Source organism: Lolium rigidum, chromosome 1, assembly GCF_022539505.1.
Source record: "Lolium rigidum isolate FL_2022 chromosome 1, APGP_CSIRO_Lrig_0.1, whole genome shotgun sequence".
Classification (NCBI taxonomy): domain Eukaryota; kingdom Viridiplantae; phylum Streptophyta; class Magnoliopsida; order Poales; family Poaceae; genus Lolium; species Lolium rigidum.
Genome location: NC_061508.1, coordinates 329,622,330 through 329,648,101, shown reverse-complemented (window position 1 = coordinate 329,648,101; position 25,772 = coordinate 329,622,330). Strand labels below are relative to the sequence as shown.

The 25,772-nt window shown below is 46.3% G+C and overlaps 1 protein-coding gene across 1 annotated transcript; it reads right to left on the bottom strand.

Annotated features, from left to right (window-relative positions):
* Positions 1-10,657: 10,657 nt before the first annotated feature.
* Positions 10,658-13,076, bottom strand: LOC124684364 (tetraspanin-8-like). The gene is made up of 2 exons (XM_047218692.1): positions 12,573-13,076; positions 10,658-11,314 (listed from the first exon to the last, which is right to left on the bottom strand). The coding sequence occupies exons 1-2, from the start codon at positions 13,074-13,076 to the stop codon at positions 11,009-11,011; spliced, it is 810 nt and encodes a 269-aa protein (XP_047074648.1). The 3' UTR covers positions 10,658-11,008.
* Between the last annotated feature and the right edge of the window lie 12,696 nt (positions 13,077-25,772).

Below are 25,772 nucleotides of genomic sequence, written 5' to 3'. Positions count from 1 at the left end.
TGCCCTTCATCTTCACCCTCAAGGTTCAGATAAGAATCGATATCATCTTCTTCTTGTCCGGTCGGCACATATAGAACATCGCCTTTTATGATGCCGAAGATATGTTCTTCAGCGTCCGGATCATAGTTGTCCATAATCGGGTCAGCTCTATCGTCCGCCATATGTCAGTCCTGAAAACATGTAGTAAAAACAAATTAATTAAGTGCAGAAGGGGGGCGGTGGTGGTGGCGAAAGGGCGGTGGCAAAAGGAGGGGGCGAGGAAGGGGTGGGAGAGGGTGTCGCGGTAGAGCGCGAGACGGGGCGGCGATTAAAGACGTGGTGTCGGTGACGGTGGCGGTGGCGAAAGGGCAGTGGCGGTGCCGAGGACAACACACATAACCCTCGCCGCCCCCTCTCGATCCAAAAAAAACACCGCGCGTATACGAACGGGGCGACGAGGGGATCGTTGCCCCCTCCATATACGCGCGCGGTGGTTAAGTCAAATTTGAGTTTTTTTTAAGTCAAATTGTAGTTCTTTTTTGAGACATAATTTTTAAGTCAATTTTTTGTTTTTTAAAGTCAAATTTTAGTTTTTTTAAATCAAATTTTAGTACAAAATAACATCCCAAATTTTGTTAAATTTATAGAGTTAATGTCAAAACTAAATATATAGTACATAATTCAAATTTTGTTAAATTTATAGAGTTAATGTTGTTATAATTCAAATTTTGATACACGCGGGGTCGGCGGGCGATCGATGGAGCGCGGCGGCGGGGCGGACGCGGCGGGGCGTGCGAGGACACGAGACGATGTACAACGTCCGGGCGGCCGGGGCGCGCGACAACGACGCGGCGAGGGCGACGGGGCGACGACGACGACGGCGCGAGGGCGACGGCGATTTAGTCGCGATTTCTCTTAAGTTACAAATTTTTAGTTACAATTTAAATTACAAAGTTTAGTTACACTTTAATTACAAAGTTTAGTTACAATTCAAATTACAATGTTTAGTTACACTTTAAATTACAAATTTCCGTTACAATTTAAAAAAAAGTAAAAAAATCCTCTCTCCTCTCTTCTCTCTCCTCTCCATTTTCGGTTTCCCGCGGAAAACGACCTTTAGTCGCGGTTGGCCAGGCCAACCGCGACTAAAGGCCTTTTTCAAAATTATTTTCATTTTCTAAATGTGAAAATAAAACTAATTCATTTCTAAATGTGAAAAATACAAATAATATATCAAAAAATCAGAAAAATAAAACTAATTCAATTTAAAATCTTAAAAATACAAATATTATATCAAAAAATTTAGAAAAATAAAACTAATTCATTTCAAAATCTTAAAAATACAAATAATATATCAAAAAATTCAGAAAAATAAAACTAATTCATTTCAAAATCTTAAAAATACAAATAATATATCAAAAAAGTCAGAAAAATAAAACTTATTAAATTCAAAATCTTAAAAGTACATATAATATATCAAAAAAGTTAGAAAAATAAAACTAATTCATTTCAAAATCTTAAAAATACAAATAATATATCAAAAAATTCAGAAAAATGAAACTAATTCAATTCAAAATGTTGAAAATACAAATAATACATCAATAAATACATAAAAATAAAACTAATTCAGTTCAAAATATAAAAAAAAAACAAATAATACATCAATAAATTCAAAAAAATAAAACTAATTCAATTAAAAATCTTAAAAATAGAAATCTTTCCGCCTCCCTCTTCCCACCAGTTTTTCCCACCAGTTCTTCCCGGCCGCCTCTGTCTTCTCGTTGGCCCCCTCTTCCCGCCTCTGTCTTTCCGCCGACCCCCTCTTCCTGCCTCGTCTTCCCGCCACTTTCTTCCCGCCTCTTTCTTCCCGCCACTTTCTTCCCGCCTCCTGTCTTCCCGCTCCCATTTTTCCCGCCATTTGTCACTACATATATGTAGCCCGGCTTGGCCAGCATTATCACATCTCTACAATCTCTCATCACTCTCTCATGGCTTCCACCGCACCCACTCTAACCTACCGGCGAGGTGGAGGAGCTTTGCGCCTCGAACTACCCTTGCCCACCGGGCTACCGCGTCCCCGCCGGCTGGAGCCTAAGCGCCGGCGGCGTGCCGGTCCCTCCCGTCCCTCGAGTGCTGCGCGCCGGGCGGCCATCACGAACCACTACTACCTCGACCTCACGCCGGAGCAGCGGATGAATCCCGCCGGCATCCCGATAACCAGCATACTTGGGACGCCTTCTTCATCAATCGGCGTGAGAGGGCGCTCGCCGAGTATGAGCGGGACGGTCCGCCTCCTGGAAACTTCCACGAGGCCGGCCGTCGGCTATGGTGGTACGGCCGGACTGCGCAGAGCGTCATGGACTACATCACGGCCGGCGATATCCCTCGCCTGCGCTACCCTCAGTTCGAGCCACGAGCGCCGCCGGACGACAGCGACGACGGCGGCGACGACGACGGCGGCAACTTAGAAGGCGACGACTACCGGTACAACGACGGCGGCTATGAAGACTACGAGTATGCATATTACACGCCTAGGCAGGAGTATGACTAAATCACTCCAAATTTCATGTATGCAGGAGTATGACTTAGTCACTCCAAATTTCATGTATCATCAGTGCTATCTCGAGTCAATTGAATCATTCGAAAAAGGACACCAAAACACATCACGGGTAATATAATTCACATGATCCATTCAACAAAGTTTGGTACAATAAATTATTACACATCATTTCTTTCCTTGTGTCCCTGCTTGCTTACGATTGTGCCGTATCCATGTAGCATCCTCATCATTTAACTTAATGCTTGGGTCGGTGTTCACTTTGAAGGGCGGAATTTCAGCAAACATATTATAATCTTCTGACATGTCTGTCTTGTCCTCCACTCCCACGATGTTTCTTTTCCCTGAAAGAACAATGTGGCGCTTTGGATCATCGCATGATGTACTGATCGTTTTCTTATCTTTCCGTTTCCTCGGTTTGCTACTCATGTCCTTCACATAGAAAACCTGAGCGACATCTTTCGCTAGGACGAATGGTTCGTCAAGGTAACCAAGATTGTTGAAATCCACCATTGTCATTCCGTATTGCTGGTCCACCTTTACCCCACCTCCTCGTTAGCTTGAACCATTTGCACGGAACAAAGGAACCCTAAAGGAGGGTCCATAGTCAAGTTCCCATATCTCCTCTATGTAACCATAATATGTGACCTTTTGCCCATTCTCGGTTGCTGCATCAAAGCGGACACCACTGTTTTGGTTGGTGCTCTTTTTATCTTGGGCGATCGTGTAAAATGTATTCCCATTTATCTCGTACCCTTGGAAAGTCGTTATAGTCGAAGATGGTGTCTTGGCCAACATGTACAGCTGATCTACAACATGTTCGTCATTCATTAAATGTTTTCTCAACCAAGCTGCCGAAAGTCTCCATGTGGGCCTTCCTAATCCAGGATTCGGACTTCCCGGGGTTGTCCGAGCGTAAAATATTCTTGTGTTTCTCAAAGTACGGAGCCACCAAGCTAGAATTGGTCGGAAGCTGTGTGGTGTGCTTCAGTCAGAGAATGGTCGTCCATACATATCGTTGATTTCCTTCCGATCGTGCCTTTTCCACTTAGTCTCCCCTCGTGCCGCGATCGAGGAAGACCAATCGGCTTAAGGTTAGGAACAAAGTCAACACAAAACTCAATTACCTCCTCATTTCCATAGCCCTTGGCGATGCTTCCTTACGGCCTAGCACGGTTACGAACATATTTCTTTAATATTCCCATGAACCTCTCGAAGGGGAACATATTGTGTAGAAATACGGGACCGAGAATGGAAATCTCATCGACTAGGTGAACCAGGAGGTGCGTCATAATATTGAAGAAGGATGGCGGGAACACCAACTCGAAACCGACAAGACATTGGATCACATCGTTACGTAACCGTGGTAGAACTTCTGGATTGATTACCTTCGAGAGATTGCATTGAGGAATGCACATAGCTTCACAATGGCTACTCGAACATTTTCCGGCAGGAGCCCCTCAAAGCAATCGGAAGCAATTGCGTCATAATCACGTGGCGGTCGTGAGACTTCAGGTTTTGGAACTTTTTCTCCGCCATGTTTATTATTCCCTTTATATTGGACGAGAATCCGGACGGGACCTTCATACCTGCTCGGGCATTCAAAAAAGATGACCTTCTCTTCTTTGGTGAGAGCGTAGGCTGGCACGACCTTGAAACCGTTCCGGATGCCGGTCATCAGGGTCTTTCAAAATTTGCTGGTCCTGCCGTGCTTCCTTTGTATCATTTGACTTCCCATACACGCCCAAGAAGCTTAGGAGGTTCACGCAAATATTCTTCGTAACGTGCATCACGTCGATTGCGAGCGGACTTCTAGGACTTACCAATATTCTAGCTCCCGGAATATAGATTTCTTCTTCCACATGGTTGCGTGCCCGTCGGCTCCCTTCGGAACTCGATTGTCCGCCAGGACCCTTTCCAAAGATGACTTTCAAATCCTTGACCATATCAAATACCTCAGCACCGGTGTGTTCCGCGAGCTTCGGCCGGTGATCTGCCTTGCCGTTGTAATACTTGCTTTTCTTTCTTCTTGGATGACCTTTCGGAAGAAATCGACGATGCCCAAGGTACACGTTCTTCTTACAATTTGGCAAATGTACACTTTCGGTCTCATGTAAGCGGTGCGTGCATGCATTGTATCCCTTATTTGACAGTCCCGAAAGGTTACTAAGAGCAAGCCAATCGTTGATGGTTACGAAAAGCAACGCTCGTAGGTCAAATTCCTCTTCTTTGTGCTCATCCCACACACGGACACCAGGTCTGCCCCACAGCTGTAAAAGTTCATCAACTAATGGCCTTAGGTACACATCGATGTCGTTGCCGGGTTGCTTCGGACCTTGGATGAGCACCGGCATCATAATGAACTTCCGCTTCATGCACAACCAAGGAGGAAGGTTGTAGATGCATAGAGTCACGGGCCAGGTGCTATGGCTGGAGCTCTGCTCGCCAAAAGGATTCATGCCATCCGTACTTAGACCAAATCTTATGTTCCTTGCGTCCGCTGCAAAATCTTTGAACTCTCTGTCGATCTTTCTCCATTGCGTTCCATCTGCGGGGTGTCTCAACTCCCCGTCCGACTTACGGTCCTCTTTGTGCCATCGCAACAACTTGGCATGCTCTTTGTTCCTGAATAGACGTTTCAACCGTGGTATTATAGGAGCATACCACATCACCTTGGCGGGAACCCTCTTCCTGGGTTTCTGGCCCTCAACATCGTCACCGGGGTCATCGCCTCCGATCTTATAACGCAATGCGGTGCATACCGGGCATTCATTCAAATTCTCGTATTCACCGCGGTAGAGGATGCGGTCGTTGATGCATGCATGTATCTTCGGAACCTCTAAACCTAGAGGGCAGACAACCTTCTTTGCTTCGTACGTATTGGCGGGCAACTCGTTATTCTTTGGAAACATATTCTTCAACATTTTCAGCAAGTTTTCAAATGCCGAGTCAGCTACACCTGCCTGTGCCTTCCATTTCAGCAAATCCAGTGTGCAGCCCAGCTTTTTCAGACCATCATCGCATCCGGGTACGGCGCCTTCCTGTGATCCTCTAACATGCGATCCAAATTCTCCCTCTCCTTTTCAGTTTCGCAGCGTCTCCGTGCATCAGCAATGGTCCGACCAAGATCATCAACGGGATCATCACGTGCCTCTTCTTCACCTTCCCCTTCACCTTCCCCTTCACCTTCAGCATCCTCCATGAAAGTATCACCGAAATGAGCAAGATAGCTTTCATCGATGAAATCATCCCCTTCTTCATCTTCTTCCATTATAACCCCTCTTTCTCCATGCTTGGTCCAACAATTATAGCTTGGCATGAAACCGTGCCGAAGCAGGTGCATGTGAACATCTCTTGAGGAAGAGTAACCCTTCCGATTCTTACGGTTAACACATGGACAGATAACAAAACCCCCCTGCTTGTTCGCATTAGCCACTACGAGGAAATCTTTCAAACCCGTACTGAACTCGCCGGAGAGTCGGTTACCGTACATCCATTGCCGATTCATCTGCATTATTATAATATAAAATATACAATTAACCATCATGCATTTGTTAAACTAACTAGCTACAAACAATATAAATTAAACAATGAACTACACACATGCATATTTTATCAATGACACATCAAAGGTTCAAGTTGCTAACCGCGATCGAGGAGGAAAAAATAAATGAGAAAGCTCAAGTGTGGCTCCAACACTTCATATCATGTTTGTTTCATGCTCTTGGGGCATTTCATCAAACACCTTATGTGCATAAGAGGAACCAAAAGCAAACCTAACACTCACTTGTGAAGTTTGTGAAGAGAATGGCTCCAAATGGCTAAGTGTTGGCTGCTGGATGGGTATATATAGGGGAGGGGCTTTAGTCCCGGTTGGCCCAGCCAACCGCGACTAAAGGCCTTCGGGCACCTTTAGTCGCGGTTGGCCCAGCCAACCGCGACTAAAACCCCCCACGTGCACCAGCTGGCCACCGTGCGCCCTGGGCCCAGGCCTTTGGTCGCGGTTCGCCACACGAACCGCGACTAAAGACCCCATTAGTCGCGGTTCCTATAGCTTCGCGACTAATGGGGCTTCCTGGAAGCCTGTTTTTCTACCAGTGTAATTAGTTCATCATCATGCGCTTGAGACATTAAGCGTGCACATTGCATCGTACTTGTCCATCTTTGTATCCATACGCAGCATACGACAATACGTAGCTAGCTAGCGCATGCGATGTACGATGACGATGTGTTTGAGATGGTCAGCTGCCAGCTGGGTACTTGTAAGGTGTAACACGCGTTTCTGTATATAGTGTGCTGAGCTCTCTAACTAATTCCTTTTCAACTTTTCAAGCCATTTCTGTGTGATGACGATGACACGCACGGGAACCAGCTGCCCAGCTGCTCACCGTAACTACGCTATCATCACGCACTGTACGTACTTGTGGATATATATCTTATACCGTACTTGGCGATTCTACGTCCATACCTAGCATACGACAGTGTATAATCATGCATGGAAGAATATGAGCACGCCTGCAATGCAAGCCGTATTAAGGCGGTCGAAATGTCAAGGAGGCTTTTATGCTTTAAATTCCCGACAGATATATTGTAGAGAAGAGGAGAATCATATGCATGTCGGCGCCTATTAATCGTGATCATGTCTACAAATGTCAATATGCATGGATCAACAACGACAACAAAAATCATGCATGTGCGAAAGAATATGTACCCCTCCATTCATTATTATAAAATGTTTGTATTTTGATGTGGATATATATAGACATAAATTATTGAACCTACACACTAAAACCCATCTAAATAGAAGCATTTTCATATGACAATAAAACATCTTATAAATATACTCACTCTGTCCTAAAATGTAAGACATCTAAGGATTGATCAAAAGCCAAACATGACTAACTTTGATCAAATATTTAGGTAAAAATATTTACATCTACAATGTTGAATAGACACATTACGAAAATAAATTTTATGGTGAATCTATTGATACTGATTTATCATTGTAAATTTTCATATTTTTATGTATAAACTTGGTCAAACTTAAAAAATGTTGACATTTAGGTAATCCTTAGGCGCCTTACATTTCGGGATGGAGGGAGTAATAATAGTGAAGTACTCATCATGGTAAGGTGACACTTTTAAAAAAATGGAGATTTACCCGGCCTTTGAATCAAGGAATCAAATAGATGCACATACAGCCTTGATTTATTTCACAAAGAGTGAAAAATCCTTAAAACAATCATACAAGCTGAAGCCGCCAAACAACGTGAGAAAACACCACCAACTATGACAACGATCAAGGATATCGCTGTCTCATCCGCAAACTCCATAGATAGCGCCTCATGTGCAATGCTCCAGCAGTCGACTCCATCATCTTGCGCCTACCCGTCTCCAGGGTGAAGACAGAAGCGACGGCCCTCACCAAGCCTATCCTCGATGCAACCACGACGCCAGATAGCTCCACCGCCATGCGCTCATCCACCAACACGCATCCTACGTCAAACCCCTTGCGCCATGCCTCCGAGACTCACTGTCGTTGATGCGGTAAATGTCACGCCGCTCCACCGTTTGACTCTGCTCCAAAAACGATGCTCCCATGAGGGAGAACGACACTGAGCGTCATCATCATCTAATCCAGGAGATCTGAGACCTAGATCTGAGGTTTCCTCGGAGCAACCCAAGCGAAGAGAAGAGAGTTGTGATGACGATGCATTCATGATAACAGTGCAAAAACGCCTCCATCATCCACCATGACTAAACTCAACTCGGTTTTCACCAGCAACCGCGCCTCCCTTTCCTCGCCACCGGCAATCGGCAGACTTGAACGGGCCGGACCCGGCTGAAGCGAGCAAGACCACAACCCCTCCATCGCCTGTTAGGACCTCCACGACCCCATTGGCGCCGAAACCAGGGCCGTCCGCCACCTCCAAGGAAGGTGGTGAAGGCCACCGGCCGCCGTCAAAGAGGCCTCTATCCATGCCACCGGGCCGAGCCACTATCCCCAGTTAGATCATACCACGGTGTCGTGGTGGGGCCGAGCAGCATGAGGGGAAGCCCTGCCATGCACCGCCGTTGGTCTCGCACACTTCGCCTGGTGGTGTCCTCCAACGGTGGTGGGTGGCGGACGCTGCAGAGGATCGGGGCCCGAGGAGGAGCTATGGTTTTCCACGCCGCTGCCTCAAAGAAGACGGCGCAGTCAGACGGCACATGTTATGCTAAATATGTGTAAGACTGTTAGTGCTGGTGACACCACATGCATGGTGCCCTAGACTCTACTCAAGGAGCAGGAGCGCTACTGTTTCAGCTACATAACCATAAACCATCATTCAGTCTGATAATGTACAGGTCATTGAAACTTTGATGAATGGATGCTTCTCGGCCACGTCTTTTTCAGCTATTTTTGATGATTGTGGGATGCTATCCGATAGGGAAATTCACTTTGAGCATTGTAATAGGGAGGCAAATCAGGTTGCTCATGAGCTAGCTAGGCATAGTGTCATTAATCATGTTGATGAGTTCTGGGATAATGATCCCGCTAGCTTTATTATACCAGCAATGGTGAATGATGTAACTACTATCTGATCCAAGGGCAGCAAGTTTTTTACGCACTTTTTTCCTTACCAGGTTACCGAAGGGGGCTGGAAGGTTTTTAATGAGGCGGTTTGCTTGCCTGATATAATATATCTGTGTTAAAAAAAATCATAAACCATCAAATATTGCCGCAACTTCACAAACAAGTACACCTTGTCATTACTCAACCGAAAGTGAACTCAGAACATGCAAGGCCCTAAAGCCAACACCAGCACCAAGTCCTTCAAGCAAGCCTTCCTCCGCGGACGTTGCCATGGCGTCCGCAGGCGACGACTCTAGTGACGCTGGAGCCGCAAGGTGGCCCAAGGCTATCTTGGCCCGGGCGTCCAGGAGGTGCAGGAGGATCGTGATTAGGTGCTGCGGCCTGAAGAGGAGCTTGACGAGAAGCCACGCTGCCGCCGCCTCCGGTAGAGACGGTGGTCATGCTACGAGGAGGGGCTGGTGAGGAGGAGGACCATGGCGCTGCGGGAGATGATACCGGGAGGCCGGGACGCCGCCGTCGACGAGGTCACGCTGCTACGCGAGGCCATGGAGTCATGGACTACGCCCTGCATCTGCGCGCTCAGGTCGACGTGCTCCGTCAGGTCTCGGAGGCCGTGCAAAGATCCAGCTTCATTGCTCGGCAGGTACGTGAGAAACAGACTATATTGGTTGCTTTCATTATGTTCACCGGCGATCTTCTATATCTTACTAGATTTTACGAAACTTATGCCTCTAAAATTATTGTGCAACCATTCACATCCATATACTAGTTAAGGTTAACTAGTTAAGTATGTCTATGTGTGGGTTCTTCATTGTCCCCGTGACCTTTTTTTTCTTCAACAGTTAACATACAGGCCAGGTTATACAGTTCAAAAACTAACAGTAAAAAAAGAGCCACATTTCGTCCTTTGAAAAATTATTGTGCAACCATTCACATCCATATACTAGTTAAATAGTTAAGTATGTCTATGTGGGGGTTCTTCATTGTCCCCGTGACCTTTTTTTTCTTCAACAGTTAACATACAGGCCAGGTTATACAGTTAAAAAAATTAACAGTAAAAAAAGAGCCACATTTCGTCGTTTGACCAACACAAATACTCCAGTCGATAGTGCTGCAAAGGCACATTCTATTACTAAAGGGTGCAGTAATTCTTGAGATAGTAGTACTAGTAAGCATTTCATCCAACAAGGACAATAAGCAATCAGATTTTAACTGTCCATGAGGACCACATGTTTTAAAGTATCTTGGGCATACAGCTCACATTTGGTTGACTACCATTTTAGTAGACCAAGACGTACTAGAAACTTGAGCTGCTGAAAATTTTAAGGTACATAATGAGTAGGTGAATACCTTAAGTTTACTAAAACTTCAGGATGTGTTGGGCCAGTAACCCAAGGCACAAATTCATAATAAGCCATTGATGAAGTGAGACAAAATAACCCTAGATGCAGATTCAAAGCAAAGACCTATTGCCAATGAAATAAAAAACAGTGACTGACTTAGCAGCTTCTGTGTTTGTACATACTAGGGAATCCTGCAAAATTGACTGTGGTCTATGGGTTTCCAAGTTGCAAGAATCCACGGAGGTTCGGCAATGCATTTGCAGAAAAGAGTTCAAGAACATGTAACTGCAATGCAATAGACCAGAATGAACATATGCAGCTTATCACCATATCAGGATAATAGGAGGCCTCCATACACGATCATCTCAGGGCAAGATAGCAGCATGTGCAGGCTATATATGACACATCATCAGAGATATAGGATAAATGTGCATGCTATATATGGTTCACTCATCATCGGAGATATATGATAGATGATAGTGGTGCTTGACACACGACAGTGAGCCAATAGCACTAGACACGGGCCTAATTACCTAAGCATCGCCATGCATCTCATTTCCAGGCTGGGTGTGAGTTGTCCTGCCGGTTGTTCCTGAAAGCGCAGCACCCAACAGAGTAGACGACGATGAGGAAGATGAGGAATATGATGTTGACGGTGGCGATCTTCTTCCAGTCATTCTTCAGGTTCGCGAGCACTCCAGCCTTGCATGACTGGCAGCCATAGCAGAGAGCACGCGGATCATTTGACCACGTGTTGCAGTCGGGGTCATCAGTAGAGTTGAGGCCGGCAGGTTTGATCCAGACAGTCTCACTCTGGTAGGTGAAGTTGCATCCAGTTGGGGGCTTGCAGCATCCGGACTGGACATACATAGGTGTGTTAGTTGCAGAAAACACAACCGAATAGATTGACAGCAATTTATACTGATAAAACACAACTTAAAGCCTTGAATCAATCCGCAGTATATATACAAAATCTGTAGTGGTCTGTACGTAGGAGTATTGTTGACACATAGAAGTACTACACAGGGTCAGGCAAAAGATCATATATCGGTATATTATATCCTGAGAAAATATAAAGTTCCTCTAAATGGCAGAAGCTTCACACATGGGGTTGACGTGATCCTGAATACCATAAAGTGCAGGCAGTAGTACTTACGAAGGCACAAAAAGTGGTATAGAAAGGTAAGATGCAATCTGTAATTGCACAGGGAAACCCAAATTGATAATCCAAAGAGAACACATCAAGCAAAGGCAAATCACAGATGCAGCAAGCCACACAGTGTCAAAGGTCTTGTGATGTGGTAAATTTGATGGGTACACTAAATCCACAATCGAGCTAAGTTTACAGATATTCTGTCACAGGATCATTCTGGCACCATAATAGTTCAATTCAATAGTTGCTGCATTAACAATTACAAAATGTGGTGGACTCTAGTTGGGTCGATTTTGTACTGAAACATGGCATGACAAAACTTAACAAACCAGCTTGAATTGCTCATTTGCATTACTCACTACCAGATAAGATAACATGCTCAAATCTTCCTTGAGTCTTACTAGTCCCCTTCTTGCAACACCATGACATGCAGGCACAAAATACAGGCTAGCTGTATCTACTTCAAGGCAATGGCAATGGCAAGAGGGGTAACAATAGCAGGAACATAATCGAAGACAATGCTACAGAAACAAAGCAAGTAATCGACAATGTACCATATAAATCGGGAGCAATTATTCATGCAAAGTGAAATGTCACAGTCAACTTGCGCATATTGAATCCTACGATTCCCCTACCGGTCCTACGGAATAGGCACAATCTGTACCAAATCCACACGGACTGCCTGCCACTCGTTAGGTACAGTTATCCAACATGCTACAAGCCATTTTGTTTTGGGGTAAATCTAAGTACAAAACACCGAACGGAAATATAGGCCCTAATCCCCCACCCACCCACACACCCACCTGAATTTTCATATCGCCCGAGATCAATCCCCCCAAAATCCAACCGACGGGGATCTTAATTGTTGAACTAAGAATGCTGACAACAACTCCGCACTAAGTAGCAATCTGGCAACGGATAGAGATAATCAGAACAGGAAGAGAGCAGAGGGACAATTCGGACCTGGATCGGGGAGAGGTGGCTGGTGGCGAACTGCTGCAGGGTCTGTTTCCTGGCCGCGAGCTTCCGGCAGACCTGGCCGTCCTGGAGGCAGCTCCGGATCCTGGCCCAGTTCTCGTGGTTCTCGACCCGGCGCTGCAGCCAGGTGGAGTACTCCCCGAGGCGGTACTCCCTGTACCCCCTCCCGGAGACGACGGCGCCGGCGCCGCGGTTGGTGACGGCGAAGGCGAAGACGGTGAAGACGAGGAGGAGCGCGATGAGGAGGAAGAGCGCAACGAGGTAGAGCCAGAGCAGGCAGGACGCGCGGCAGAGGGACCCCGCCAGCCCCGCGAGGGAGAGCGCGAGCAGGAGCGCCCCGAGCGCGATGACGGGCCGCTCCAGGAACCGCTCGCAGTCGGTGGTGGCGGCGCGGTGGCTCAGCCAGATGCCGCCGCCGAGGACCGCGAGCGCGAGGACGAGGACGCCGGCGTTGAGTAGGCCCAGCAGCCCGTTGCTGCAGCGCGCCATTTGATTGCTGCGGTGCCGGTGCGCCGCCGCCGCTCTGGCTTGGAACTTGGTGGGCTGTGCCGCGCGTGCGGGGAGGCGTGCGTGCGTGGCTTTGCGGCCGTGGGGTTTTTAGCGTGGTCTCCGCTGGATTTCGAATTTGGAATTTGGAGTCCAAAACAAAAAGGAATTTAGAAAGGCAGTTCGCCTTTTTCACTTCTTTATTAAGAGACGATCTTCTCTGCCGGGCATCTCCAACGGTGCACGCAAATTAAACGCTAAAATGGACGTCAACCGTTCATTTGCATCTGCCCAAATGGTCGAAATCGACCACGCGTCCGGTTGAATCTAGGGGTGTTCCGGTCCGAGTGTATAATTTTTTTTATTAAAAACCCATAATTTACATAATTCTAAAAATACATAAAAAAGCTAAAACCTAGCTACGGACTGCTGCTCATCATCGCTGACGAAGTTGATGAACTCCGGCATCGCCATGGGAGCTAGTACGCCGCGATGGAGGAGGAAGGCGGCCTCCGGTGGCTGTTGCCAGACCGTTGGCGGAGCAGGAAGCTGTAGTGAAGGTGGCCACGGATCCTAGATCGTCGAAGGAGCATCAGACGGTACGCGCCCTTGGGTACGTGTCGGCGTGGTCGGAGGAGTCGCTGGCCTCCCCTGCGCTGGTTGGTCGAGCTTGCTATTAGCCATTGCGATGGCAATGGCCTCCTCCTCGCTAATGTCCGGCGGCTGGGTCTCCGGATTCCACGCCGGGCCGCCGACATCGTGGCCGTTGTCTCCGCCTTGGACATGGCTGTCCGACAAGGCCTCATACTCGGCCTTGGTGGCGTCGTCGTCCTCGGCGCCCTCGTCCTCGTCCATGTTGCCGTCATCGTCGTTCTCCGCGGCGAGCTCGCGGTCGACGTAGTCGACGTCGCCGAGGTATCCCGCTCGGCGGCGCGCGTCGAACTCCCACGTCCCGAACGAGATCCAGTTGTAGGAGTTGAGCGCGTACATCGGATCTTCTCAAATATCGGTCGGCATGATGGCTCGCTAGCAGCGTACCTCGTCACGGCGCTCTCGGCCCTTCGTGTGGCACGGGAGGGACCGGCACGCGCCTGGAGTTGAGGTACATTGCGATGGCAATTTCCTTCTCCTCGCTCATGTCTGATGGTTGGGTCTCTGGATCCCACGCCGGGCCACCGACATTGTGGTCGTTGTCTTCGCCTCCTCGCTAATATCAACTATTTTCCAAAGCGGTCAAACCATACATACCTGAATAATTAAAAAATTAATAGAAATTTCAGTTTGTGTGGAATTTATCTGCCAACGCAAACAATTGTTGCCTGAAGTCTGTAACTATTTTGCAACGATTTGTACCATTCGTTACCAACGGACCTATATGCGTTGCATTCTAGCCTTGTAACACCCAAAAACACAACGCATCCTAATCCGTTGGTGAAATCTCTAGCATCGCCTGTATCGATGTTTAGATGCAGATAAATATGTTGCTATCGGGGGATAACCCCGGTAGGCTAATCAGGGCTTAGATTAGCCGGCATAAGATAAGTATGTTGGGTTACCTTGAGATTAAGTCGTAGTACATCATAAACTTTACCGGAATATGAGGGAACCCGGGGTTCACTCATCCGGAATATCAACAGGAGATAGGGATCTCCAGCTTGGTGGAACCTGCAGCTGGAAGCAAATCCGGCATAAGAATGCTGGATGCGGGTTACTAAAGCCCGGGATACCAGAGGTATGCCGGAACTGTGATCCGGAGCGAGGCTAACGGTCCTTTGCAGGTCAAAGATTCGGTCGTCCGGTACAAGACCAAGGTGATGTATGTGGATCAGGTTTAAACGAAGCTCTAAAACCAAAACAAGTAGCTGACATTTAAACAGCCGTACTATTGCAGAATAGGCTATTAGTGACATGTTCAAAAGGCCCATTAGTAACAGGTAAAGCGCATGTCACTAATAACTAGTCACTGGTATGAGCTTACTAGTGACAGGCAAAGCGCATGTCACTAGTATGTGCATACTAATGACAGTCAAAAAAGATGCATGTCACTGGTTTTGATCAAAAGCAGCAGGCCTATTATCATGGCCATCACTGGTTTAAATTTTGGCACTACAAAATCAAATACTTTTCCTAGAAATATTTTAGATAGCATGATAAGATGTTATAAAAATAAAATGTATTTTTCAGGAATATTTCAGAAGCACAAGATGTTGTACAAATGATACACTCACATCACCTAATACGACATAATGGATAGCTTCTTGATCAGTTATGTAGAAAGTAGTTTGCACTCCGAAGAACACCACCATCATAGTACATGTATTATGTGCATATGCATAGCCGCAAGATCCTTTCACTATTCTACATTTCTATCATATTGTTGAGCTGCAAATTCTTTCATTACTTCTTCCTTGAATTGACCTGAATGGCGCGGGACACTGATAACGTGCTTAAACTGGTACAAACAAGAAAATAAGCATATAATGTTGAGCAACGGCACCCGGTGGATAAGCATATGTTGGAGAATAAAGAGATTCTAAATAGAAAATCAAATTGTGGTAGAAAAATCAGATTTCTCTATTATTTGTCCCTAAATTCAGAAGAGTGGACTTAGCGGCGAGGAGGTAAATCATGGAAAGGTATGTAGATAAGAGTACACAAATATTTATAAGAAAACATAGAATTAAAATGGAAACATTGTCATTAGTCAACCCAAATTGTCATACTCATTAATAGATCAACCCAGCAAAAAATGCTTAGTAAATGCTAACAGGTAAATAATTGACTTGCATGTTTGTTCCTTGTAGACAAGCACTATTTTCAATCAAAGATGGTTAGATGGAAGCAGCTTTCAAGCTTCCACTTTTAACCATGCCAGAAGCGATCAAAAAGAAAACTTACTTGTAAAATGGTTTGCGTCATTTATGGATTCTTCTTTGATGGAGTTGCACTTGTATTATAAATGAAACCATGCTTGTCTGCAAGCCAACCACCATGCATCGGGAGAAAACAAAAGTGTAAGTTTCAAAAGAATACAAACACTGTACAGTACCAATAAGTGCTTTCACTAATGCATCTTTGCTAGCAAGTGCAGACTTGGGATCAAGTGTTTCAACAATAATTTCCTCAGTGGTAACCATAAGTCATATAATTAGTGTCTTCTCCAATTTATTAAATCACACCTACAACTCTACAAGAAATTTTAGCGGACAACATTTTGATATGTGGTCACACAGAAAATGCAGGAAATAAAAGGTACAAGATGTCCTTTGAAAGAAGAAAATGTACCCGCCGTCCCGCAATGTTAAGATTTTTTTTCGATAAAGGGAATATATTAATATCAAAAAGACACCAATTACACCCAGCCTCAGCAACAACGCACCACCCTAATGGCACTATGGATGCACACGGCCAAAAAAGGAAAAGAAAACTAAGAAACAAAAGTCCCGCTACAGCATCTCGGGCCTAACAACAGCAATACATCCACCGCTAGGACAACACCTGAAATACAGACTCTCCAAAAACGACACCTCCAAGAAGGGAACGTTGCTCTAACACCGTCGTCGCCCGATCATAGATCTTAGGTTTTCACCCTAAAGATAGTCCCCGCTCTCAAAACAATGCCTCCAACAAGGTCATTGCCAGGCACAACCAGTTAAGGCCAGACCTCGGGTTTTCACCCTGAAAGGTAGGACTCTGAACTTCACCAGTGTTGTCGCCCCCACTTTCATACCGCTGTTGTGAAGCCCGGAACACCAAGCAAGTCTCTCAACAGCACGGAGACTTGAACCTCCCTTAGCTAGTCCTCCCCTTCGGCCTTCATGAACTTCTCTTCTTCCGACTTTCATCATGGATCCATAGTCACTTGATGTCAACACAGAAAAAGAGCTTCACGCCGCTCCCTCCAGAACCAATTGGTCGGAATAAAAGCATGGGTGCGCACGACCGAATACCACCGATCCAGCAAACTCCAGGCAAAAAGCACTGTTACATTCGTCGGCGGAGCCTTCCGGAACTCAACACACCGGCCAGACATCACGAGTCCAGGCCTCCGGTAGATCTTCCTCTTCACGCAAGAGAGACCCTAGGACCGCCGCCTTTATTCAGGCCGGACCCCCACATCGGCGACCATCCCGGGCTGGCCACTCCAACCCTCCACCGGCGACACCGTCGCCGGCTTCCATGCTCCTCCATCACACCATCGGAACACTGTGATAGCTTGATGGATCCACCCCCACCAACCGCAGGCTGACCCTCTCCGGCGAAGAAGAGGGCCACCTCCACCATCGTACCCAAGGCTGCTGCCCCGGGCGACCTCGTGTCGCGGAAGAAGCCCGAGATCGCCTCCACTCATCGGTGGGAGGCGTGGGGGGGGGGGGAGGGGATGGTGCAGGCCATGGGCCTGGCCGCCACCCACCACCAGCCCCTGCCGGTGTGCTGCGGGGGAGAGCCTACATGAGAGGGGTCCGCAGCGCAGAGCCGCCACCGTCCATCACCCGCGCTGGCCGATCCGCCGATTGCGTCGAGGAGGAGATCCCGTCCGCAGTCACCCACGTCGACGAGGAAGGGCCCCCGCCGCCGCCACGCCCCGTGGGTCTTTGCCCCAGCGGCGCTATCAGCGGCGGCGGCGGCGGTTAGGGTTGGGGTGGGGTCGGGAGGAGAGGGGTTGGGGAGGGGTCGGGAGGAGAGCATGAAACGCAATGTTAAGATGAAACCTTGATTTATCATCCTTGATCACAGATGAACCATCTATTGTTCCCTTGGTAAAATTTATATTTTCAGCATGAAGTACGGCTGCTACAACCCTGAATATAGCTTCCTACAAAATAAATCAATACTTGTGTATGTCTTTATTACTGAAACTGGTATTCTCAATAGCTTCAGTATAATATGACACAGACCTGTTCTTTCTCATTGATTCCAATTATGTCCAATGGCCCTCCTTATTACTAAATACTCTTATGCATCATGAATTCCATAGACCTCAATACCACTTGACTGATTAAGGTAATGAAAAGATGTATCATCTAATCATCAATCAACGTATATCACTAGGTATCCTGCAAGTTACGGGAATCCTTTGGAAGAAGTGGACCTTTAAAATTGTTAGGATTTAATTAATAGGTTAATTAAAGGGGTAATCCTCCCTCATGTAATTCTCTATGTTGATTGGTTTGTCAATAGACACAACCCTTCCTCATAGCTCTTCGAACGGACGTGACCCATATTCGCGTCCCTTCTTCTTGTATATAAGTTGTGAATCATCAATGGAACATAATAGTTAAATCATTTGTTGTCTCTCTCATTTGCTTCTCGATACTACTTTCAACACGTTATCAGCACGTAGATTCTACCGTGAGCAGTAAACCTCATCGGAGATTGTTATGCGGCGGCGCAATATGCACATGCATCAACTTGGATTCTAGGAACAATCCCACAGGCGTGACGACAATGCTGAGGAAAATCTGATCGACATGCATCATGTAGCATGCTGTTGCATGCACGGATTCCATACTCACCGCTTTCGATTGGTTAGTTTAATGTCCATTTTGTTGGAACGGGTGAACTAACCATTGCACTGTTTGCCTTGCATCAAATAAGCGAAACGGATGAACTGGTGCGGTGGCCTTGCCTTCGCCGAGGCGACACCGACGGAGGCCATCAGCGGCATCAACCACTACCGGAATTTCACGGAACTTCATTCGGCAGCAGTGGTAGCGCCACTCCACTAGCCTGTAGCGACACGACCATCGGCCTCAGGCAATGGCGGCCGGCGTGCTACCAACCTGGCGCACGTGCTCGTGCGCGGTGGTGGCCAAGGGCTAGCACGACATCAGTGTAGCCGCGGCCAAGAATGACGGCGCTGGAACACGGGATCCTCCCGGCCCGAGGCAAAGGCCGTAGTCCAACGCCGGTGCGGCGCTCTCCACGGCGCCAAGTGCGCTACCGAACCGGCGCGGGTGTTTGAGCCCGTCGTCGGCTAAGGTCCTGCGCGGCGCTGCTAGGCTCTCAGGGCGACGGCGTTTCCTCCGCCGGCGTCTTGTCTCCAAGAGACATACAAACGAGGCGCGGAAGCCGACGGCCACCCCGAGCGGCAGCGTGCAGCCGTGGAGACATGGCGGGTATGCGGCCTCAGGAGAGTGGTCAGGTCGACCACGGCCTGCCCGTGGCGTAACGGCCTCATACAGACCAGCGGCGAGCCGATGAGAGCCCGTCCCGGCGGCGGCGGTTATTTCCCATTGCGGTTATTTCCGTCACGAGAGAAGGATGGAAAAAGCCTATCCATTTTGTGATCAGCCCATGAATTTTTTGGTAATCACAAAAGTCCATGAAATTTCTGATTTACCACCAGATTTTTCAGGTCTTGTCTACCTCTTAGACTTACAGAAATTGCAATCGAGTCTCGTTGGACTCTTGCTATTTTCAACAGTTTGACCATGAATTTATTGTTATTTGCGAGACTTAAGAGCAAATATGCATGATAAACCATTGTGTCCTGTTGAATTGCATAATAATTGATTATGCATCATTTTACATGTATTACGTGAGTAATACTGTTGCAATGCAATATGTTAAATCCATTATTCGAATAGAATATGGAGTTTTGCTTGCAAATTTGAAAAACATCACATAGCAAATTGTATGACACTTGCATAACTATCTCAAGTTTATACTTGTGAATTAGAAGGTAATTGATAAGTGGCATCTAATACTTAACCGTAGATTATACACTATTGCCTTGAGGTCTATATTATGTCATTAAGATATAATGACCCCTTCAACTTTGCACGCAACTTATGGTCGCATTAAGGCGAGCAATTAATTTCTTTATCAACTGTGAGGTCTACACCATCATGTGGTGATTACCTTCTACGTGTTTGTTGACGTCAGAAACCCACCGGCGGGCAGCGACTGGCAACACCGTAGAGCCGGGAACAACTAGGGCTGCGGCTGGCCCCAGTCCCTCAGAGCGACGGCCCGTAAAGCCTTCTGGTCACACGTCCGATGCTGTCGCAAGGGCGTGCCACCTGACCTATACCCAGTCGGGAAGGTGTTGGATGATGCCTCGCTTAGTTTCCTGCATGGCATACACTTAAACATTAAATACGAGCCTCGATCGGCTCTCAGGTTATCCTGTGAATCGGCTCAAAGAGCCGATCCATCCATAATTCGTACAAGGTGTCCGAATATATGGTGGTCCTGCTTGATCAAGATAAAGCTAAAGCGATCTACGACGATTTAGGGTTTTCACCGCATAATCGGATCATCCTACTCACGATTGGGCCTCGCGCTCGCGTACGGTGATCGTAAGCCGATCCTAGACAGGGCCTAAAAACCAACACGAGGTTGATCCCGGAACATCCTGTCTAGGGCTAGCAAACTCCACCCTACACGCCGCTGGATCCTCCAACCCTTTGTAAGGCCTAACTATTGCGGATGTTAAACTAATCCTTGAAGAACAAGGAGCAACCGTAACGGATCGGATCTACTAAACTATGATCAAGCGGGGTGCCGCCCCTACACCTAAGATAGGTGTAAGGGCGGCTAGATGCGTAAGGGTTGCACTACGACGAGCATATGATACGAAGAACAATGCTAACCCTAACACATCTAAGATAACTACGTTGCTCGCCATCAAAAAGGCTTCAGTACGAGCAACGCGTGAACAACGTAGATAGGCTTATGCTGCCTAGATCGCAAGATGCGATCTAGGCAGCATGGTGCTTACCAGAGAAACCCTCGAGATGAAGGAGTTGGCGATGCGCCGAGATTTGTTTGTGTTGAACGTTGGTTGTTGTTTATTTCATAAACCCTAGATACATATTTATAGTCCGAGGGACTTTCTAATTGAGGCGTGCACCTAACCGTGCACGGGCTAAACTCTATCTGTTAAATCTAAGATACGACCTACTATATTACAGATACACGGGCATGCTAGCCCAAACTTCGCACATAAGGCCGATTCATGTATTTCTTCCGTATATAATCTTTAAGCCCATCTTGATCGCGGCCCACCTCTGACCCGGTCAAATTCTGGTGATAACACATGCCCCCCTGGTTTTGGAATTGATAATTCCAAAATCACTCTACTTTTTCTTCGTCGGGTCATGTCGTGGCAGAACCATCGCAGTATCCTTCATCATGATGCCTTGCCTTCTCAACTTATCTGCACGATTTGACACTGTAGTTCCTTTTTCGTGGTAGGCGGCTTCATTGTGCGCACTTCCTCCTGACTTTTTAGGCCGATCTCAATTCCGCGTTCATGAACCAAGAAGCCCAAGAATTGACCGGCCGTCACTCCAAATGCACGCTTCCTCGGATTCATCCTTAGTCCGAATTTCCTAGTTTGGTCCCGGATGTGTCGGAAATCCTCCAAGTGTCCCTCTACGGAGACAGACTTGACCACCACGTCGTCAATGTAGATCTCAACCAGTTTGCCGATCAGATCATGAAATACGTAGTTCATGGCTCTTTGGTACGTTGCACCAGCGTTCTTCAGTCCAAATATCATGACTACATATTCAAACAAGCCCACTGAACCTGGTACTCTAGATGCAGCCTTGTGTATATCTTCTGGACATTGTCAACATAAAGTAATATAACAAGTGCAATATGCAAGTATGTAGGAATCAATGCACAGTTAACACAAGTGTTTGCTTTTTTAGATAGAAGGAAATGGGTAAACTGACTCAACAATAAAAGTAGAAGAAAGACCCTTCGCAGAGGGAAGCATGGATTGCTATATTTGTGCTAGAGCTTTTATTTTGAAAATAAGAAACAACTTTGTCAACGGTAGTAATAAAGCATATGAGTTATGTACATTATATCCTACAAGTTGCAAGCCTCATGCATAATATACCAATAGTGCCCGCACCTTGTCCTAATTAGCTTGGATTTACATGGATTATCATAGCATAGCATACGTTTTAACCAAGTGTCACAAAGGGGTACCTCTATGCCGCCTGTACAAAGGTCTAAGGAGACTTTTGATTATTCTCAACTTAGACATCCATACCGGGACAACATAGACAACAGATAGTGGACTCCTCTTTAATGCATAAGCATTCAACAACCGATAAAATTCTCATAAGAGATTGAGGTTTGTTGTCCAAACTGAAACTTCCACCATGGATCATGGCTTTAGTTAGCGGCCCAATGTTCTTCTCTAACAACATGCATACTCAAACCATTTGATCATGATAAATCACCCTTACTTCAGACAAGACGAACATGCATAGCAACTCACATGATATTCAACAAAGAAATAGTTGATGGCGTCCCCAGGAACATGGTTATCGCCCAACAAGCAACTTAATAAGAAATAATATGCATAAGTACATATTCAATACCACAATAGGTTTTAAGCTATTTGTCCCATGAGCTATATATTGCAAAGATAAAGAATAGAAATTTTAAAGGTAGCACTCAAGCAATTTACTTTGGAATGGTGGAGAAATACTATGTAGTAGGTAGGTATGGTGGACACAAGTGGCATAGTGTTTGGCTCAAGGATTTTGGATGCATGAGAAGTATTCCCTCTCGATACAAGGTTTAGGCTAGCAAGGTTGTTTAAAGCAAACACAAGTATGAACCGGTACAGCAAAACTCACATAAAAGACATATTGAAAGCATTATAAGACTCTATACCGTCTTCATTGTTGTACCTTTTGAGTCGATGGTCATGTATCGGCTTCCTATCCTTAAGTCGATGTCTGCGCATCGGCTGTGCTTAAAAATTTTGAATTTTTTCCAGCCGATTTATGTATCGGCCCCCATACTTCAATACCCATCATCAAAGATTATCTTGAGCTGCTGGGCATTGGGAAGACACTTTCCCTTCGTATCCTCGTGTTTTATCCACCTAGGTGCCCCCCGAGCCGATTCTGCCAGGTAACTGCTGAAATCGGCTCTATGATTAGCCAGGGCACTCTATGTGAACATCGGCTCCGTTAGGACCAGTGTGGACGTCCCACCGGGCGTGCCAGAATGTGTTGCGGTCAGAAAACCACCGGCGGGCAGCGACTGGCAACACCGTAGAGCCGGGAACAACTAGGGCTGCGGCTGGCCCCAGTCCCTCAGAGCGACGGCCCGCAAAGCCTTCTGGTCACACGTTCGATGCTGTCGCAAGGGCGTGCCACCTGACCTATACCTGGTCAGGAAGGTGTTGGATGATGCCTCGCTTAGTTTCCTGCAGGGCATACACGTAAACGTTAAATACGAGCCTCGATCGGCTCTCGAAGTTATCCCGTGAATCGGCTCAAAGAGCCGATCCACCCATGATTCGTACAAGGTGTCCGAATATATGGTGGTCCTGCTTGATCAAGATAAAGCTAATGCGATCTACGACGATTTAGGGTTTTCACCGCATAATCGGATCATCCTACTCACGATTGGGCCTCGCGCTCGCGTACGGTGACCGTAAGCCGATCCTAGACAGGGCCTAAAAACCAACACGAGGTTGATCCCCGGAACATCCTGTCTAGGGCTAGCAAACTCCACCCTACACGCCGCTGGATCCTCCAACCCTTTGTAAGGCCTAACTATTGCGGATGTTAAACTAATCCTTGAAGAACAAGGAGCAACCGTAACGGATCGGATCTACTAAACTATGATCAAGCGGGGTGCCGCCCCTACACCTAGGATAGGTGTAAGGGCGGCTAGATGCGTAAGGGTTGCACTACGACAGCATATGATACGAAGAACAATGCTAACCCTAACACATCTAAGATAACTACGTTGCTCGCCATCAAAAAGGCTTCAGTACGAGCAACGCGTGAACAACGTAGATAGGCTTATGCTGCCTAGATCGCAAGATGCGATCTAGGCAGCATGGTGCTTACCGGAGAAACCCTCGAGACGAAGGAGTTGGCGATGCGCCGAGATTTGTTTGTGTTGAACGTTGGTTGTTGTTTATTTCATAAACCCTAGATACATATTTATAGTCCAGGGGACTTTCTAATTGAGGCGTGCACCTAACCGTGCACGGGCTAAACTCTATCTGTTAAATCTAAGATACGACCTACTATATTACAGATACACGGGCATGCTAGCCCAAACTTCGCACATAAGGCCGATTCATGTATTTCTTCCGTATATAATCTTTAAGCCCATCTTGATCGCGGCCCACCTCTGACCCGGTCAAATTCTGGTGATAACAGTGTTTTAATTAACACAAGGTTGTGAGAAATGCCATAAGAGTGAGATCTACACTACTTAATAGTGATTATCTCCATGTGTTTTAAGCAATAGTGAAGGCACAATAGTTATGGCATGGTATCATAGCAACGGAATAATTTTCGTTTGCAACTATGATGTCTACACCGTTGGTGGCTACCTTCATGATGTTTTTTCTGAATACTTGACAACTTCATAGCATTGTCATTGGTTGTGACTTTAGTATCACATACTCCATCAAATGTGGAACCAAGACATTTGCAACGATAACATCGCATGTTATGCTATGAAGAGAATTATGCAAAGTACTTGCATAATTTGGTGATTACCTTCCATGCATACACAATTTATGAGACACCATCATAGATACGAATTAATTTTCGTGCACAACTGAGGGGTTTATCCCATTTTATGGTGGTTTCCTTCATGTGTTATAAATAATATAAGGTTGTGGAGGCTATGATCGATGAGAATGTCCGTAAGAGTGAGGCACCACTAGGTGGTTAACTACCTCCATGTGTTTTAAGGAAATTAAAGGTTTGTCCCTTTTGAGGCGACCAACTTTAATTTGAATATCTACACCATATTGTGGTGTTCTTGTGGAAGGCTTGACCTATGAGTCACTACGAATCACCATGATCATGATTATGCTCAGCCATAGCATTTTCATTCTACTCAATCTACAAAGTGTCACACGTAACAATTTGAGGTTCACGCTAATAACTTCAAGCCAATTTCTTGAAATTATAATTAATTTTGCAAAGTTCGTTGCAACATAACCATGATGGTTTTTAATTTACCAATTGTAAATTAATAATCTCTGGTTCACCCATGTAAGTAAATGATGGCTGGAAAGGAATCTGAGGCATTCGCCCTCGATGGCCACTACTACCATATATGGGACATGGACATAAAGATCAGTCTTGCGTCCCATGAAATAGTGCGTGCAATCCAGGCCTCGAATGATCCACCTCCGGCTGGAGTCAGGCCGCTAATAGAAGAGAAAAGGTATGGTGTCTTGCACATCATAAGACATCATACATCCAGATCATAAGGGTCATGAAAGGCATGGCAGGGCACAAGTTTGACAAAACTAAGCTTTGCGACGAGTGTGGATGCTATACGCATACCACGTAGGAGTGCTACACCCCACATCATCTGGTTTTTCTGTATCAGCAATCGCTGATATGCAAATGACCTTAAGGGAAAAGGTTTGAAGCTCACTTCAACCTTCATCCAGACCGCACCAATGGAGCTAGTTGTTCGCCAGACGTTCCTCCGGGACGTTGCAACACCATGCCTCTCTGGCAGTCATAGAACCCTATGGGCATGGAGAACATGATGATTGAGAATGCCTCAGTCGACATGTTTGGAGACTTTGAGTAGTCCCATTTTCTCCTTATCGATTGATTTATTTATGTCCATTTATGTTTTTGCAACATACATATATTGTATCAGCACTCTGATATAAACAAGATTGAATGTCCTCTATATATTTGATAAAGATTTCCATACTAGAAATTCTTG